The 15,314-nt window shown below is 39.0% G+C and overlaps 2 protein-coding genes across 2 annotated transcripts in view; both read right to left on the reverse strand.

The window, feature by feature from the left end:
• Positions 1-1,323, reverse strand: part of LOC107087437 (Na(+)/H(+) exchange regulatory cofactor NHE-RF1-like) — a 32,005-nt gene extending 30,682 nt beyond the window's left edge. The window contains exon 1 of the mRNA XM_015379006.1: positions 411-1,323. Within this exon, the coding sequence (XP_015234492.1) occupies positions 411-1,034 (624 nt within the window). The 5' untranslated portion in view covers positions 1,035-1,323. The remainder of the gene's footprint in view (positions 1-410) is intronic.
• Positions 1,324-3,238: 1,915 nt separating this feature from the next.
• LOC107087453 (ras-related protein Rab-37-like) overlaps positions 3,239-15,314 on the reverse strand; it is a 19,850-nt gene continuing 7,774 nt past the window's right edge. The window contains exons 4-9 of the mRNA XM_015379026.1: positions 13,411-13,477; positions 13,222-13,274; positions 12,798-12,863; positions 10,342-10,398; positions 10,176-10,252; positions 3,239-6,280 (exon numbers count right to left, since the gene is read on the reverse strand). Coding sequence (XP_015234512.1) covers positions 6,175-6,280; positions 10,176-10,252; positions 10,342-10,398; positions 12,798-12,863; positions 13,222-13,274; positions 13,411-13,477 — 426 coding nt within the window. The 3' untranslated portion in view covers positions 3,239-6,174. The remainder of the gene's footprint in view (positions 6,281-10,175; positions 10,253-10,341; positions 10,399-12,797; positions 12,864-13,221; positions 13,275-13,410; positions 13,478-15,314) is intronic.

A 15,314-nucleotide genomic window follows, 5' to 3' on the forward strand; every position in this document is an offset into this window, starting at 1 on the left:
AACGTAACGGTTATGGTTTTAATCGACGCTCAGGATTACCCATAATTCCAAGCTGTAAAATACTCAAATAAATCGTTCTTTTAAGATCTTTATTGCAGTTTGAAACATATTATATGGGTGTATTTTGTTTTACTACCGTCTAATGAACTATACACAGTTATTAACATAGTAATTAAAAGTTTGCTATTGGGTGTCGTATTTAAACGGCTCACCATCACATTAAAATCTGCCGTGTGTTGGGGTATAAATTGCTCAAGCGATTTCATATCAGATGTGGTGAGGAGGAATTTTTTGCGCCCTAGGTTTACAATGGCGTAGGGGGGGGTCTACGTCTGCTGTGTTTGTACCAATATTAACGCCATTGATCAGAGGAACCAACAGGTGGTTGTTTGCTGCTGCCTTTAACTCACCTTTTCAGAGCTGACAATCAGCTTCTGCTCCACCTCTTCATGGACTTCTCCGTTCCTCTCTGGTAACACCGGGACCGGGGTGAGCTCCCTGGGTGTCTCCTCCTCCTCCTCCCTCTCTACCTCCTGCTCCACCACCTCTCCATTCTCCACCTCTGCCACCTCCACATCCCAGTTTTCGGTCCCCTCTGCCTCCGTGTCCTCCTTCACCACCTTCACCTCCTCAGTTTCCTTCTCCTCTTCTTCCCCCTCCTCCTCCTCCTCCTCCTCCTCCTCCAAAGGTAAGGGGAGCCCCTCGGTCACGTACTCCTTTAGACACTTCAGGTTGTGCTTCTTCAGCAGCTGCTCCGTGTCCGGGTCCACCACTATCAGCTCCAGCGGGCCCACGGTGGCTCTTATCCGGGACACCACCTGCTGGTGGCTCTCGCTCTCCACCTCAGCGCCGTTCACGAACACCAGTCTGTCTCCGGCTCGGAGCCCCGAGGACTCTGCCGGGCTGTCGGGCTCCACTAGGCGGATGAACTGACCCGTCTTGCCCTTCTCTCCGTGGAGGTGGAAGCCGTAGCCGTTGTCCCCCTTGTGCAGCGTGCAGAGCCGGGGGCGCAGATACTGGCTCTTGGTCGGCATGATGAGCTTCTCTCTCCTGCAACCTGTTGCTTCTTTTTCCAGTGAAAGTGACTGAGTTGGTTTTCGATTCAGCCCCCGTAACTGTTGATAAATCCGCTGGAAAGGGTCCCGATCAGTTTCACAGGAGTTGGTGCAAAGCTGCTGTTTGAAAGCTGACTGGCTCCAGTGGGGTCCTGACCCTGGTCTGCCAGATCACATCTGAGCCTGATTAAACCCACTCAGCTGGAAAAGGCGTTTCGGTGCTGCAGCAGAAGTGGGAAAACCACTCAGGAAGAGGGAGGTGCGTTCACGGAACAGCCCAGCTGCTGCTTTATGCAAAAGAGGAACGAGTTGGATGAGAGAAAAGCTACGAACCGAGGCTATCCAGGAACAGAGGCGGCTTTGCATGAACGGCGCACTGGGCGAGCCCCTCCTTAGATAATAAATATATGTAATATTTCTAAATATATATGTGTCATATAGCGTAATATACATAACATCTATCTATCTATCTATCTATCTATCTATCTATCTATCTATCTATCTATCTATCTATCTATCTATCTATCTATCTATCTATCTATACTTTCTAATGGGGCTGAAACAATAATCATATAAATCATGATCAATTGATTATTGAAATAATTGTTAACTGGAGTCTAGAGACTGTAAAATATGCCTTTTGCTGACAGAGCAACCCACTATGCTGTCGTTATATCAAAATGTTAAAACTTTTTTTGCATTGAAGATTAAAAAAATAAATGTTTCTTTCTGTCAATATGCTCTACCCAGAACTCCTGAAGTGGAAAAGTTTTAGTTTCACCTTGTTTACTTTTGTAAAAAATCTTCTTGAAGGAACCTTTTGCTATCCAACTATTAATCATTAATTTATATAAAAAATAATCAACAGATGAATCGATTTGCTAAATAATTGTTAGTTGTGGCAATACTTTCCAATATCCTGTTAAATAAAGTTTCCCATGTTTCATACAAAGGATTAATTGATCAAATGTTTATAGATTAATCTCTAAGTGGATTATAGTCCTGGATTATTGACAGTGTAACCAACTCAGAACAAACTAAACTAGAACTGTAGAAAATAGTTCGCATTTAAAGTAAAAACCTTTTCCTTTATAAATATGCTCTAAACAGAACTCAAGTGGAAATTCTGTGAAAGTAATATCTGCTATAAAGCACCTGTTGCTATTCGATTATTTAAGAAAAGAAATATTGATAGATTAATCTCTCAGGGAAATAAGCGTTAGTTGTTTCCCTAATCTACTAAAACACACTTTTTACTGTGTGTCAAAACGCCTAAACACTCAAAACAGTTCAGTAATCCTTCAAAAATGTCCAATAATATTAGATCAATGTTTTGGCATCATGGCCAAAAATCTCTAAGGAGAAAAATAATTACTTGTTAAATGTGTGATATTCTTACAAAAAAAAAAAAAAAGAAAAGTAGTTTCATTTTTTATTCTTTTAATAGCTCAGCAAAAAAATCAATTATTCAAAGCCTTGAATTGACATTCACCTATAGGCAGTTTGGACCATGACCAGCAGAACGTGATCCTGGATACAAATAAGGGAGGCTGGGCATTCCCTTAGAGATGGGGTGAGGAGCCGCTTCTCCTCCACACTGAGAGAGGCCAGATTATCTTTTTAGGATGCCCCCTTTCAGGCAGGTTTCACCGGGAGGAGGCCCAGGGGACGACCCTGGCCTGGGAGTGCCTCGGGCTCCCCCCAGCAGAGCTGGAGTAGGTAGCTGGGGAAAGGAGTTTCTGCTGAGACCGCTGCCCTGTTACCCAATGCCAGACAAGCAGAAGAGGAAAAGTACAAAAAAAAAAATCTAACAAAAAAACATTTTATTCAAAAGAATAAAGCTCTTTTTTGGGGGAGGGGGGAGGTTGGGCTTTTTTGTTTCTATATGATTGTAGATTCAAAACAGAAAACAAAAGGTCACATTTGCGTTCTCTTAAGAAAACAAAAACTTATGAAAATGTCTCCTGTACTCAGAAAACATAGATTAGTTCATTGAATGGTTAGGCTTAAATCTGCCTGACTTGTGCATGTTGGAGTTTTTTTATTGTGAAAATAAGGACAAAAAAACCCCAAAGCAAACTGGAAGCTTAAAGCACTTCAAACTGATTCTGCGTTCTTTTACAGCAAAGAACAAAACGATGATTTCTTTTTCTCTAACATCTGCATTCTTTTATTTTAATTTTATTTAGCCTCTATTTAACCAGGTTAGTCCCACTGAGATCTGTTTGCAGTGTGACTCATGCTATAGATGGATTGTAGGAGGGGGGGCAAGCTTGGTACAGGTGTAACACAGCACACAAGGAATGACATCATGACTCCAAAAGACAGACAGTTGCACACTCACTGCAGTTCACACCATTATTAAATGGATGACTATAATCATTTTGATCACTATCAATCATAGAATGAATGCTTTATTTGGTCTCCAGTAGTAAGTGTTTGTGCTTGTATGCAGAGGACACTATATGGAGCTGCTGCCACACTGTGGCTCATTAACCTCAGCACACCCCGTCATCCAGGATGAGCTCCAACATACACACTCTCTCACACACACATAAACAGGCACAGACGAGACCGACTTCAATAAGGCAACACCACATACATTACAAAATATACTTTTTTATATCGTTGGTATGACAACAAAGCACTTTAATGGCACTTTGTGATCACTGTGACACCTCCAAGGAGGGAGAGACAACCAAACATTCAGAATGAACAGTGTACAAAGTAATACACAATGCGGTGCATTAACAAATACTGCTTGGCACAGTCTCGACTACAACATCCATCATTAGAGGAGACGACAATGCTAAGGGCTGTGGAGATCTGTGCGTGAGTAAAAATATGTTTTTTTCCTGTCTGGGTGGACGTGAGGTAAAACTACAGCAGCAGTTAGATGTTTGCATACTCTCATACATCCAGGACGTAATCGTCTCACTAAACCAGATTTTTTTTTAAAGATTTCTATGAATTTTTCTTTTCCCAGAGATAATTGCGCAACATAAAACTTTAACGATTTTTTAAAAAGAAGCTTGGATTTCCTGGAATCCACATATGGCTAAAATTCTATGAATGAAATATATACATACACCAGCAAAATCCTTTTTATAAAAGTTTTTTTTAGCAAGTTGCAAAGGAAACTTCATTTTTGCAGCAATGATCGAGGCCCTGGCATAATTGGGGGGGATATCTGAACATGCTTTGAAGAAATTGATTTAGTCGGTAAATTTACCATAGATCAGTCATTCCATTAGTTTAATTAATGTCTGTTAATCCTTTGTAATCCCAGATTAGACATGGGTTTGAGATTATTATCCTTCTGCAATAAAGTTCTATCTAAATGTCAACCAACTGATCAAAACGTTCCCCTTCAGATAAGAAGGAAATATGTTATGGTCAACACAAGGGATACAGAGAGATGAAGCTGCCAGTGGTATGGGTGTGTTGTAACAAGTGGACTGAATAACGCTCACCTCACCATGGATTTAGAGGGCATCAACCAGCCAACAAACACCTTCAAGTTCAACAGAAAGTTTCATCTGCCAAAATGGGCAACCTGAATAGCTTTATGGTTCAGGTTAGACGTTTAACTGCAACCTCACAACAGAATAGATAAAATAGTTTGTTTCCTTGGATTAGTCTGATGTCTTTGGATAGAGACGAAGTGACGTCCACACTTTGGTGGGAGTCAAAAGCTTACAATGCTTGCTATTATTTCCTGGCTTATAATGTAATCCCAAAATGCATAAGCCTGGCAATAATTTGTTCATTAATCACAGTCCTCATGTGTGATAGGTTCTTGTGATAGCATGCAACAGTGCCCAGACAATTTGTTGAAATATTCAAACTGAACGTGAACCATGCATAATGAAGGACGGGCTCACCCAGTGCGCCTTCATGCAATGAAACTAAAGGGTAAGGAGTGGGAATGGAGGAGCCAAGCATTAACTCCAAAGCATGTTGGGGGCAGGATAATACTGAGGGACTATTCTGCTTCTAGTGGTATGAGTTTATCACACAAAAGGTAGGGAACATTTACAAAGAACTGGCTCTAAATTATTCAACTATACTTCAAAATCAACAGCTAGATCAAAGAATCTCAACAGACTGCAGGACAATAATCCCATGATCACATTAAAGACAAAAGCTCAAACCTGGCGACATTTTTACATCTTATATCACTAAATCAGAAACTTTTCATGGCTAGAAAAAATGTGTGGTTCCTTTGCAACTTGCTTAAGGGTAATCAATGGATAAACTCAACATGCTCTACATCTGAATCTGTTCCTCTGTAGCGAAAGAACATCAGAGATGCAGAACAGTTGAATTGTGCAAACGTATCAAAAGTATTGACGCCATCTGTGTCATCATTCTCATCAAGTTTAATGTGGAATAGCTAGCCCACCCCATAAAGAGCAGTTATGATTAAAAGCCTAAATTAATACATCATAAACGGTGAGAGTACGTAAACTTCTAGCTGGATCTGTACATCTACTGGCTCTGGATATGAATGTACAGACAGACACGAGGTTGGTAATTGCCCTTAAAATATTGGCTTTATTCTATCTAACAGCAGTACAGATGTGAACAGACGGGGCAATTTAGCTACAATCTGACTGTGAGCTCTGGTTTGAAGATGATAAGTGTAAGGCCAGGAGGAGGGGTTTCAGGTCTCAGCCTGATAAATCTGGAATGAAGCAAACTCTGATGGCTAAATCAATGCTATGTCCACGTCAACAGTCGCTTCCATAAGAACCTGCCGTTTGGTCAGAGGGGGAGAGGGATCCCTGCAGACGGGAATAGCGTTTCAGATTGTTACTCCTGATTTCTGTTACAACTGTCACCACAAAGATCACGAACGTTTCTACACATGACACGAACTATTTAAATTCACATTTCAGCAAAGGGATGGCAGTAAGTCCAGATTCGCTTTCACTCGCCATGATCTCTGCGCAGAAGTCGAGAACATCTGCCTCTCTCAGGGTGGGGGTATGGTTTCTTGGATTGGCTTTTCATAAGAAAGAGCAGACATTTTTCTTTATTCTTTTACGTCGACTTTAATCCCCCCTCCTTCATTCTGCGTCCTGCGTTCTTCTCTCTGCTTGGCGTTCATCATCTGCTACCCGAGGCTGCAGCAGCCAGACCTGTGCTTCTGAGACTCGATGTAGTCGTGAATCTTGAACTTGGGCTCATTTGGCTGCTGCGTCGCTCTGTGCTTCAGCTCCCTGACAGAAAACAGAAGAGGGGAAGAGAGAGAGAGGGAGGCAGAGACGGGAAGTTAGAAGCAGAGGGGGTGGATGTGTGGGATGGAGCACAGACAGGGCGAACAAATCAAGAATATAAAGAAGGAGGAGGGAGAAGGAAATGCAAGAGCATTGAGATTTGATCAAATTGCCTCCGGTGGAATATCACAGCTTATGCTTAAAACCAACAACACATGGAGACAACAAATCGCCTACATTTAAACCCAAAGGGTATTTTTTACTTATAATGAACTCTGTTGAAGGATAATCTAACAAAGCCCCACTGGGGACAATGCTCTTGGCATGAAATGTTTTCCTCTCTTTCACAAACTCAGCTTTAGCTTCAGACTTTATGACTGGAACATTATGGTGGGACCACGGCTCTGCAGAATCTGCTGCTACCTCTACATCAGGAGGAACTTGGATGTTGATGGTCATGATGATGCCATGTTGGTCATGATGATGCCATCAACAACCTCCCGTGGAGCAGAAGGGCAAAAGCTCACTTGATCTTGATTTTCAGTATGAATACAGACCGTGAAAGCGGGGCCGATACTTTTTTAGCCCATTCCTCCTGTAGCACATACTGTTTCAACCCTGCCCACACATTTTCTCTGAGAGAAAACTGAGATAAGTGCTTTAAGAAGGCCAGTCAGCAATGCTGAACTTGGAATATCAGATGCTGATTTAATATTTTGGCATTACACGCTTGACATAAATGCTGCGAGTCAACGACTTGATGCAATATGCGGGGTTTCCTTAGATAGAAAACTTGACAACCACTTTAAATAATACATTGAATTTAATTGCATCGTTTAACAGGGTCGGTTTGGATGGATGTGGTTGACTTCAAATATGCCTGCAAAAATAAAATGTAATTTTAGTTGAATCATGCAAAGAGCCCCCTGAGACAACATGGTTAATAACAGATGTGTCACAACCAGTCATTAGGTCTAAGAATGATTGTTTATTCACATGTAGATGTGAATATCTGTCTTCCACTGGATGAAATAAATCATCATTGGTATGTACTCAGTTTGATTGTTTTTCTATTAATAGGATTTGCACCATTTAACTGTGACATACAGCAACAGAAAAGAGGTTTATTATGGACTCAAGTGTTCTTTCATGGTACTGTAGTGTTAATTATCATAATGCTTGGTACTTGGGCTAATTGCCTTTTTTATCACATAAAATTATTAGACATTATCAAATGCCTATCCATAATTATGCAGTTAATACTCCACTATATTTATCTTTTTTAAAGTTGGTTAATTATACAATCCGCATGCACTGAAGACATGTATTTGAATTTAGACAAAACAGATCGATCTGTTCGGTTGGATGTCTAAATAAAAATTAAATATAATTCTTAATGTGTCTACTTAAAAAAAAAATTATATGAACTTAGTAACTCACCATGTTTTTTTAGATATTTATTTGGCTTGTTTAAGCAAGAAACCTAAAGGCCTGAGTGAAATAAACACTATATTTAAACTTTTAATTGTTTTATTGGTTTGGATGAATTCATATGTAATGACTGAAATCTGGGACATTTACTGTCATTCATTTTGAACGGCATTTACACAAGGAAAATAAATTAGACTGGAAATGTCTGATACCAGGTGGGAGTCTCAAACACACAATACCATTACAAGGAGACAACAGCAGCCGACACTGAATTAGCTGAAAACCATTACGCTGGATTAGCCGCTGGAAACAGACAGAGATGAGACAGCCTCTGTACACAAGTACAACAATAACAAATCCCCGGAGAGGAACGGCAAGGTTAACTCAGAGCAGGTCAGCTACAAGTGCGGAGAAAATTAAAATATAGAATCCGCCTAATAAGAAACACATTAGTCTGACACAAACAAAAAATTATTCACCATCAATGTTGTTTTATTTTTCTGTTATAAGAGGTTCACAATTGGTTAGATCATCTTTATAACAGCAGATTATTCTGTCAGTGAGGGCTAATGGGGCAAATTAAGTAAGAAATATAATTGCTGATAACTTTTGTATAATATAAAGCAGACTTAATTTTATGCTTCCCATGCATTCTGTACTTTAGGCAGCCTAAGTATACAGCATGAATATCCAATCCTGCAGGAATTTCCTAAGAGAGCCCTTTCAGATGAAGAAAATTGAACAGTTAAATGGGAAAAAAAAGATACATTTGTAGAAGAGTGTTATATTTTACATTATCCATTAAGATGATGTATTTGAAAACATTGATACCGTGTTGGAGCATGAATAACTTGGTCAAGGGCCGATATGGTTAGTAAGTAGAGGCTGGATCGTATCTTCAGCTGATGCACCTATAGGACCATTCTCAGCTTTCTGGACCAGATGAAGCACAACGGTAAACTAGTGATGTGCCTTATGGACACAAATGCTAACACAAGATTTATTTTTATAATTATTTCAATTATTTTATGATATAATTACAATTTTATAATTATTTATATATATATATATATATATATATATATATATAATTATTCAAATTTTATAATTATTTCAATTAAATAATTATAATTATTTTATCAATTATTATTTCGATGAAGGTCCAGCAGATTATAAACAGTTTCTTCCCCTCTGCCATTAGACTGCTGAATGTCATGTAAAATGGATTATTTTATTGTATTCTATTATATTTTATTATTCAAAAATAAATAAAACTGAAATGTTAGAACTGTAAATATACAGTCACATGTTTATATTACTGTTTTTTTATGTATTTTTTTTTTTTACTGTTTTCAAGGCAGCACTTTAAATGAAATAGTTTAGAGAACTGTTCTTAAGAAAATAAATTTTTGTTTACACTTGTGTATATAAAATGACAAAATTTGTCTAAGTCTAAATTTCCTTCTTGGATTTGAAAGCTGATCAGAGTTGAAGGATGGATAGAGCTAAAAAAAATATCTAGTAGAAGCTACAAAAAAGACTTGGTGCTGAAGGTTCACCTTCCAGCAGGAAAACCAGAACAACTCTGATCATTCAAGCTGAAGTCTAAATGTTTTAGACATTGGTTTGTCGTTAGAATGGCCCATTCAAAGATAAGCCCAAGTTAAATAAAGGATTGATTGGAAAGATGCAAGAAATACATTCACATATATTTGCAGTCCGATCTGTCTAAACTTGAGCTATTCTCCTGCTGTATTATTTGATAATGGCACATCGTACTGTGCAGGAACAGGGGGTGAATGTAAATGACCATCAATTTTATATGAAGGGCTCGTATTTCTCCCCAGATATATGCCTCTTTCTTTGATCTTTCACAAAACCTCCTGAAAAATGTATAAACCTTTTTTGATTATAAAATGTAAAAGAAATTGCAACAAAAAAAATCATTGGTTATTGCTCGACAAGTTTATATGTCTGCAATGCAAAGCTTTTGATGAATAATTTTCTGCACAAACATTTAAAAACAACACAACAAAGCTCCATATTTATGAATTTTAATTGATTATTAAAAAATGCATCTGAAAGTATTTGACTGCTGTAAAAAAGGTAGTTTTTTGAAGCCCTTAAAAGCAGCCAATCACCAGTTCCCACATGGTGTTTTTCCATCTCAGTCAGACTTGTAATAGCACTGCCTGCATAAATCCTCTTACTTTTAATTCTCAAACATTTCAGTCTCAACTTCTGCAAGTTTTTGCCACCACTTGATGGCAGCACAGCTAACTGATTAAAGAGACACAATGACTCTGTTAGCAATCAGTGCATTAAAGGGTAGAAATTGAAGTTGAATGTAAGAAAATCTGGAGAGAACCTGGAGTGATGCGCTACTCGTCATGACTAATACTTTAAAAATTAGATATTTAATCCGTGCATATGGTGAAACAAAGATCAAAGTGGTCTGAAGACTTACTTTGCTACTGCGAGAAAAGCCAGCTCCACATTGACTCCCGTCTTTGCACTGGTCTCCATGAACGGCACTCCATATTGCTAAAACGGAAAAAAAAAGAAGTGCTGAATATGTGTTTTTATTTTTTATTTGGATGGATAGTTCAAAGACATGTTTTAAGGTATCTTACCTTGGCCAGCCTCTCTCCATCCTCTGTCTTCACCACCCGTTCTGCAGCCATGTCTGACTGTGAGAGAGAAAACAAACAAGTCAGGGGGTCACAAATTCACCATAAAATTAGTCACAGTGATGCACCATCCTGTCAGCCTCCTAATCTGGCTGCCGGGCTGCCTGAGCCGAGGCTCCGTCAGAACTGATGAGGTGTCAGCAGCTCCACCTCCAGCCCAGACTGACGCCGCCAGTCCTGCTGCCTTCACAGCAAAAGATCTGAGCTGCTGCTACGTGACACCCGTGACCCTTTGATGCGTCCTCTCTGAACCACCAGAGGGAGCTTTTTGGATAAATAAGCAGTGACTGCTGGATGGAAAGAGGGGAAGGATTTTCTTTCTCTTGAAAGCACCTTCAGCTCTGCTCAGAAATTGGCTCAGAGCTTTAAAGCAAAAGGAGAGAAGCTGAGGGGGCATGTTATGAAATAGGTTTGTACTTTTTTTGTCACACTTTAATGTGTGATATCAGACAAAGACAACCTGACTGAAACAAAATGCAATTTTCAAGTAGTCGTTCCAACCCTTAGGGGCAAACCATCCAGTATCTATCATCACTAGACATAGTTTTTATATCCATGTGAAGACATTTTAGCCAATTCAGCAAATATTTGACAGTGTTGGAGCATGTGCAGCCTATTTAAGGCCATACATATTGAGGTCCAGACTTTGACTAGGCCATTTCAAAACATCCTCTTAAGCTAGATGGAAAGTTTGATATGGGTTTCCTCTCCTGCAACATCTCATTGCTCTCTTGAGCAATGCACTTAAGCCCAGGTTCCCCAAAGGTCTGTATCTGTGCTTAATGTTTGCATTAAAGGCACTTTAAGTGGTGTGGGAGGAGTAGGAAAAACATTTGATAGGTACTGGACCTACCATTTACCCTTTATGTTTCCTCAGCCATTCATAGCTGGACTTGCTAGTGTGCTTTGGACCATTGTCCTGCCACATAACCCTTGCAGTCTTAAGCTTAACCTTGACAGCAACGGTCCCAGAATATCACAACATAACAGTCTAGTTCTAAAGTTTTAGTGTTACACTTGGCATTACAGGGTTCACAACATAGGGGGAGCTCTCCAATGGATGCAATTTTTGACCAGTCTCCTTCTTAAAAGCACACTGCGGAATCTGTGACTTAAAGAATTTATGCATATGGGTTATTTTAAATGATTCCTCATGCCAATTTACAGTGCATGAAAATATCAGTGCTAAGAGCGGGCCCTTCATTGGCCAGGTCATGTGACCTGGAAGAACGTACTGTATGGCTTTATGGCAACATTCTCTTATATAGTCATGGAGCTAAGGCTTTTGTTCTACTATTTTTCCGCCTGCTCGACTACTGGTCATGGCTGAGGCAATAAAAAAGTTTAATCCTTCCGAGGAGGCTGAAAACAGAAAACGTGAAAGGGACTGTGTGTGAGGAAAAACAAGAGTGGATCCTAAAAAAGAGTTTGTTCATCGGCACGAGCTGAAAGAGGAAGCCGGATATAAAAACAACTCTCTTTTCTCAACTTTATTATTAGACAGGTAAGTTAACACTTTGCTCCTAGTATACAGTCATTTATCTTTGTTATTATTTTCAATGTTTAGTGGAAGCAAATATACGGGCAGAGAAAGCTTGAAGGCTTCAAGGAAAAGCTACTAGTGGTGCTAGAGGCGAAAATTACAGGTCTAGCGCCCCTAGTGGCCAAAAGTTACACAGTGGGAATTTACTGTTGAAAATGGCCTCTTATCTTAACCCGGCAAGTAAAGCCTGCTGAGCATTCATGTTGAATATTACCTCCTGGATGAGCCGTTGATGTACTCTAGAAGTAATCCTATGTTTTATGTCTTTGCTCCATCTGTGGATAATTATTCTCACTGTTTGCTGCAGTCTGAACACCTTGGAAAAAGTGTTCATCATCCATTCTAGACAAATAAGTCTATTATTACTTATTACTAATAAGTATATTTTTCTAATCTCTTGGATTTCTTTAGTTAAGGTGCTGCGTGATGCTTTTTGGGATCTTTAGGCCTACCTCATGCTGTCAGACAGGTTCTGTTTAAGTATATCCTTGATTCGGCAGGTCGGATAGGTAGGTTAAGCTTTTGTCTTTTAATGAGTGAGACTATAATTCAAAATTTAGAATTTTTTAGATCTGCAACATATAAATTGGGTAAGAGAAGAAAAATAAGCAGAAATCATTAAAGGCAGCGATATATTAGTGTTACATTTTTCCATGTAACTGTTGAAATCAGCTAACCACAGTTATGCATGCGTGTCACAGGGGAAGAATAATCTGCCTTTTAAAGCGTTCACATGCCTGCCTGAATGTGATAAGAGTGTGTTAAAACTGTGCTAAGGAAACCAATATCCTTCCATCGTTTATAAAACACACACAGGGAAAAAAAAAAAAGAAAAAAGAAATGAAGCTTTGCTCACCTTGTTGCCGAGCAACATGATGACCACATCCTTCTGGGCATAGTCTTTTATTTCAGTCAGCCAAGCCTTTAAAAGTACAGAAAGAAGAGGAGATGTTACCAAAACAAACGGCCCCACTTGAAGAACGCACTTTCTCCTTCTTTTATCGTGTTCTTCTCCAGAGCTGTGTTGTATTGTGAGCACGCTCTTATCAATCATGCCGACACTGAGTCATTCTTATCCTTGAGCGCTTTTATTGCTTTTCATTACTGAAGCTGGGGAGCGTGTAGCCAGGCAGACGACAGCATCACACCATTTCTAAATAGGTCTGAGAGGGAAAGTTACTGGCCCAGCTAGTGCTTTGCATGTGAAGAGACAGAGGGAAACATTCAGAAAAAACCCACCATAGGGTGATGAGGAGAGCTGGAGGAAAAGGGAATCTTACCCTGATGTTGTCAAACGATGGCTTGCTGGTGATATCATAAAGTAGAAGTAACGCTGTAAAATACGAAGAGAACAGCAGCTTTGACTGTCAGCATCTTCATTCATGCATGAGTTGAGCATGTTGCCTTATTAGCTAAACACACACATACTCACACACAGCACCAAGTGAAATATAAACAGCAAAGGTTACCCTGGGCATCTCTGTAGTAGGCGTGCGTTACGCTGCGGAATCTCTCCTGACCAGCTGTGTCCCAGATCTGCACAACAAGCAGCACAATTACACGCCATCCGACACGGGAAGACCTCCCAGCTAATCCCAACCAGACCATGCATGGTATGGAAGAGCAAAGAAAGCACAGATCATGGGCTGAGCATTTTTCTAATCATACTACCAAATATGCTATAACCTATGCTTTTATGTGGAGTAAAAAAATCATTAGATAGGGCTTTTTCTCCAGTGCAGGAGTTCAGAGTAGGAGTTTTTATACGTTTTGTCTTGTGGGTATGTGATAGCCTCACATACCCACACTTAAGAAAGACATCCCACAGCATGATGCTGCCACCACCATCTGTCACCATGGCGATGGAGCGTTAACTGCATCTACAGTGTTTTTGTCTCCACATTGCTCTCAGTTTGTGTTAAATGACACACAGGCCTCCATACGTTAACATTTGAAACATATTTGCTGCAGTTAGAGCTGCAAGAGTTTTTTTTTTTATTCCAAATTAACTTTGTCTCATTTAGGTTAGAGATACGTTCTATGTTAGTCTTCATGTTTGTGACACATTCTCAGTTGTATTTAGACCATGACTTGCACTAGAACATTCTAACACATGATTATACTTTGATCTTAGATCTTTTTCTGTCTCTGACAGGTTTTCTTCCAGAATTGCCCCCTTCTTTTCATCAAATAATTCCAATGTAGGTCTGATCATTTTTACATTATGCTTCTTCAAGAATAATGTATTGTACGTACAGTATTGGACTCGCGGCCTATCTAAATGTATTTCATTTCATTCATAAGCCATTATCTAATTTGCATACTTGGCATATTATGAATTAGCATATAGTCCAGAATAGTTGTGCTCAAATGGATGCCTTATAATTAGCAATTACATAGGAAGTTTTTATCTACTTGCTGGTATTTATTTCTTCAATATTTCCTCTTTTTTGTTTCCCAAACTAAATGAGTACAGTGAGTCACATATTTATGAGTTCAAGGAAAAAATCGTAACCCTGAATAAACTAATTATAAGTTGAATGGGAGCTTTACTTTAGGAAAACATAAGCAAGGACAAATATGTTTGCCTCTCAGGTAAATATATATATATATATATATATATATATATATATTCTCTGGAATCACAGGAAAATAAAATGCTGTAGTAAAACTGACTGCAATCTGACAGAAATCTGACAGAAATCCTGTGAAACCCATGAGATAAATGTGGATCTCCGTCTCACCAGCAGGATGTCAGACATGTAACATCACAGACTGTCTGGAAACTCTAAACGTTTGGATGGTAATTGTACATCTGACTGAAAGTAGTTTGAATTATTCATAAACCACTAAACCTGCATCAATGGCTTGATAAAGAGTTATAACATTATTGTTTCAGCAAATTATTTATTAAATGTGACACTAAAATATAAATGAAAACACTAATCAAAGTAAACATCAAAACTTGTTTCCATTATAACTTTTAAAAGATTTCCCCTCTTACTGACTGGCAGGAAGGTAAAGATATAAATAACACATCTTAAAATAAATTCAACTTCTATAACATTAATATAAGCTCAGGCTAATTAATTCAGAAAATAAAAAAATAATTTTTATGCTAAATTATGTTTTTTATTTACAGAGGGGAACAAGTGACATGTCAATAAATTAATATTTTCAACAAAATCAGCAACGCTACAATTACCAATACTTCTAACAAATTCCTATGAAATTAATGCACCGAAAGGATGGATGGATGGATGGATGGGTGGATGGATGGATGGATGGATGGATGGATGGATGGATGGATGGATGGATGGATGGATGGATGGATGGACAGAAGGATGCATGGATGGACAGAAGGATGCATGGA

This window comes from Cyprinodon variegatus, unplaced genomic scaffold (genome assembly GCF_000732505.1).
Source record: "Cyprinodon variegatus isolate N-32 unplaced genomic scaffold, C_variegatus-1.0 Scaffold184, whole genome shotgun sequence".
In the NCBI taxonomy this organism is placed as follows: domain Eukaryota; kingdom Metazoa; phylum Chordata; class Actinopteri; order Cyprinodontiformes; family Cyprinodontidae; genus Cyprinodon; species Cyprinodon variegatus.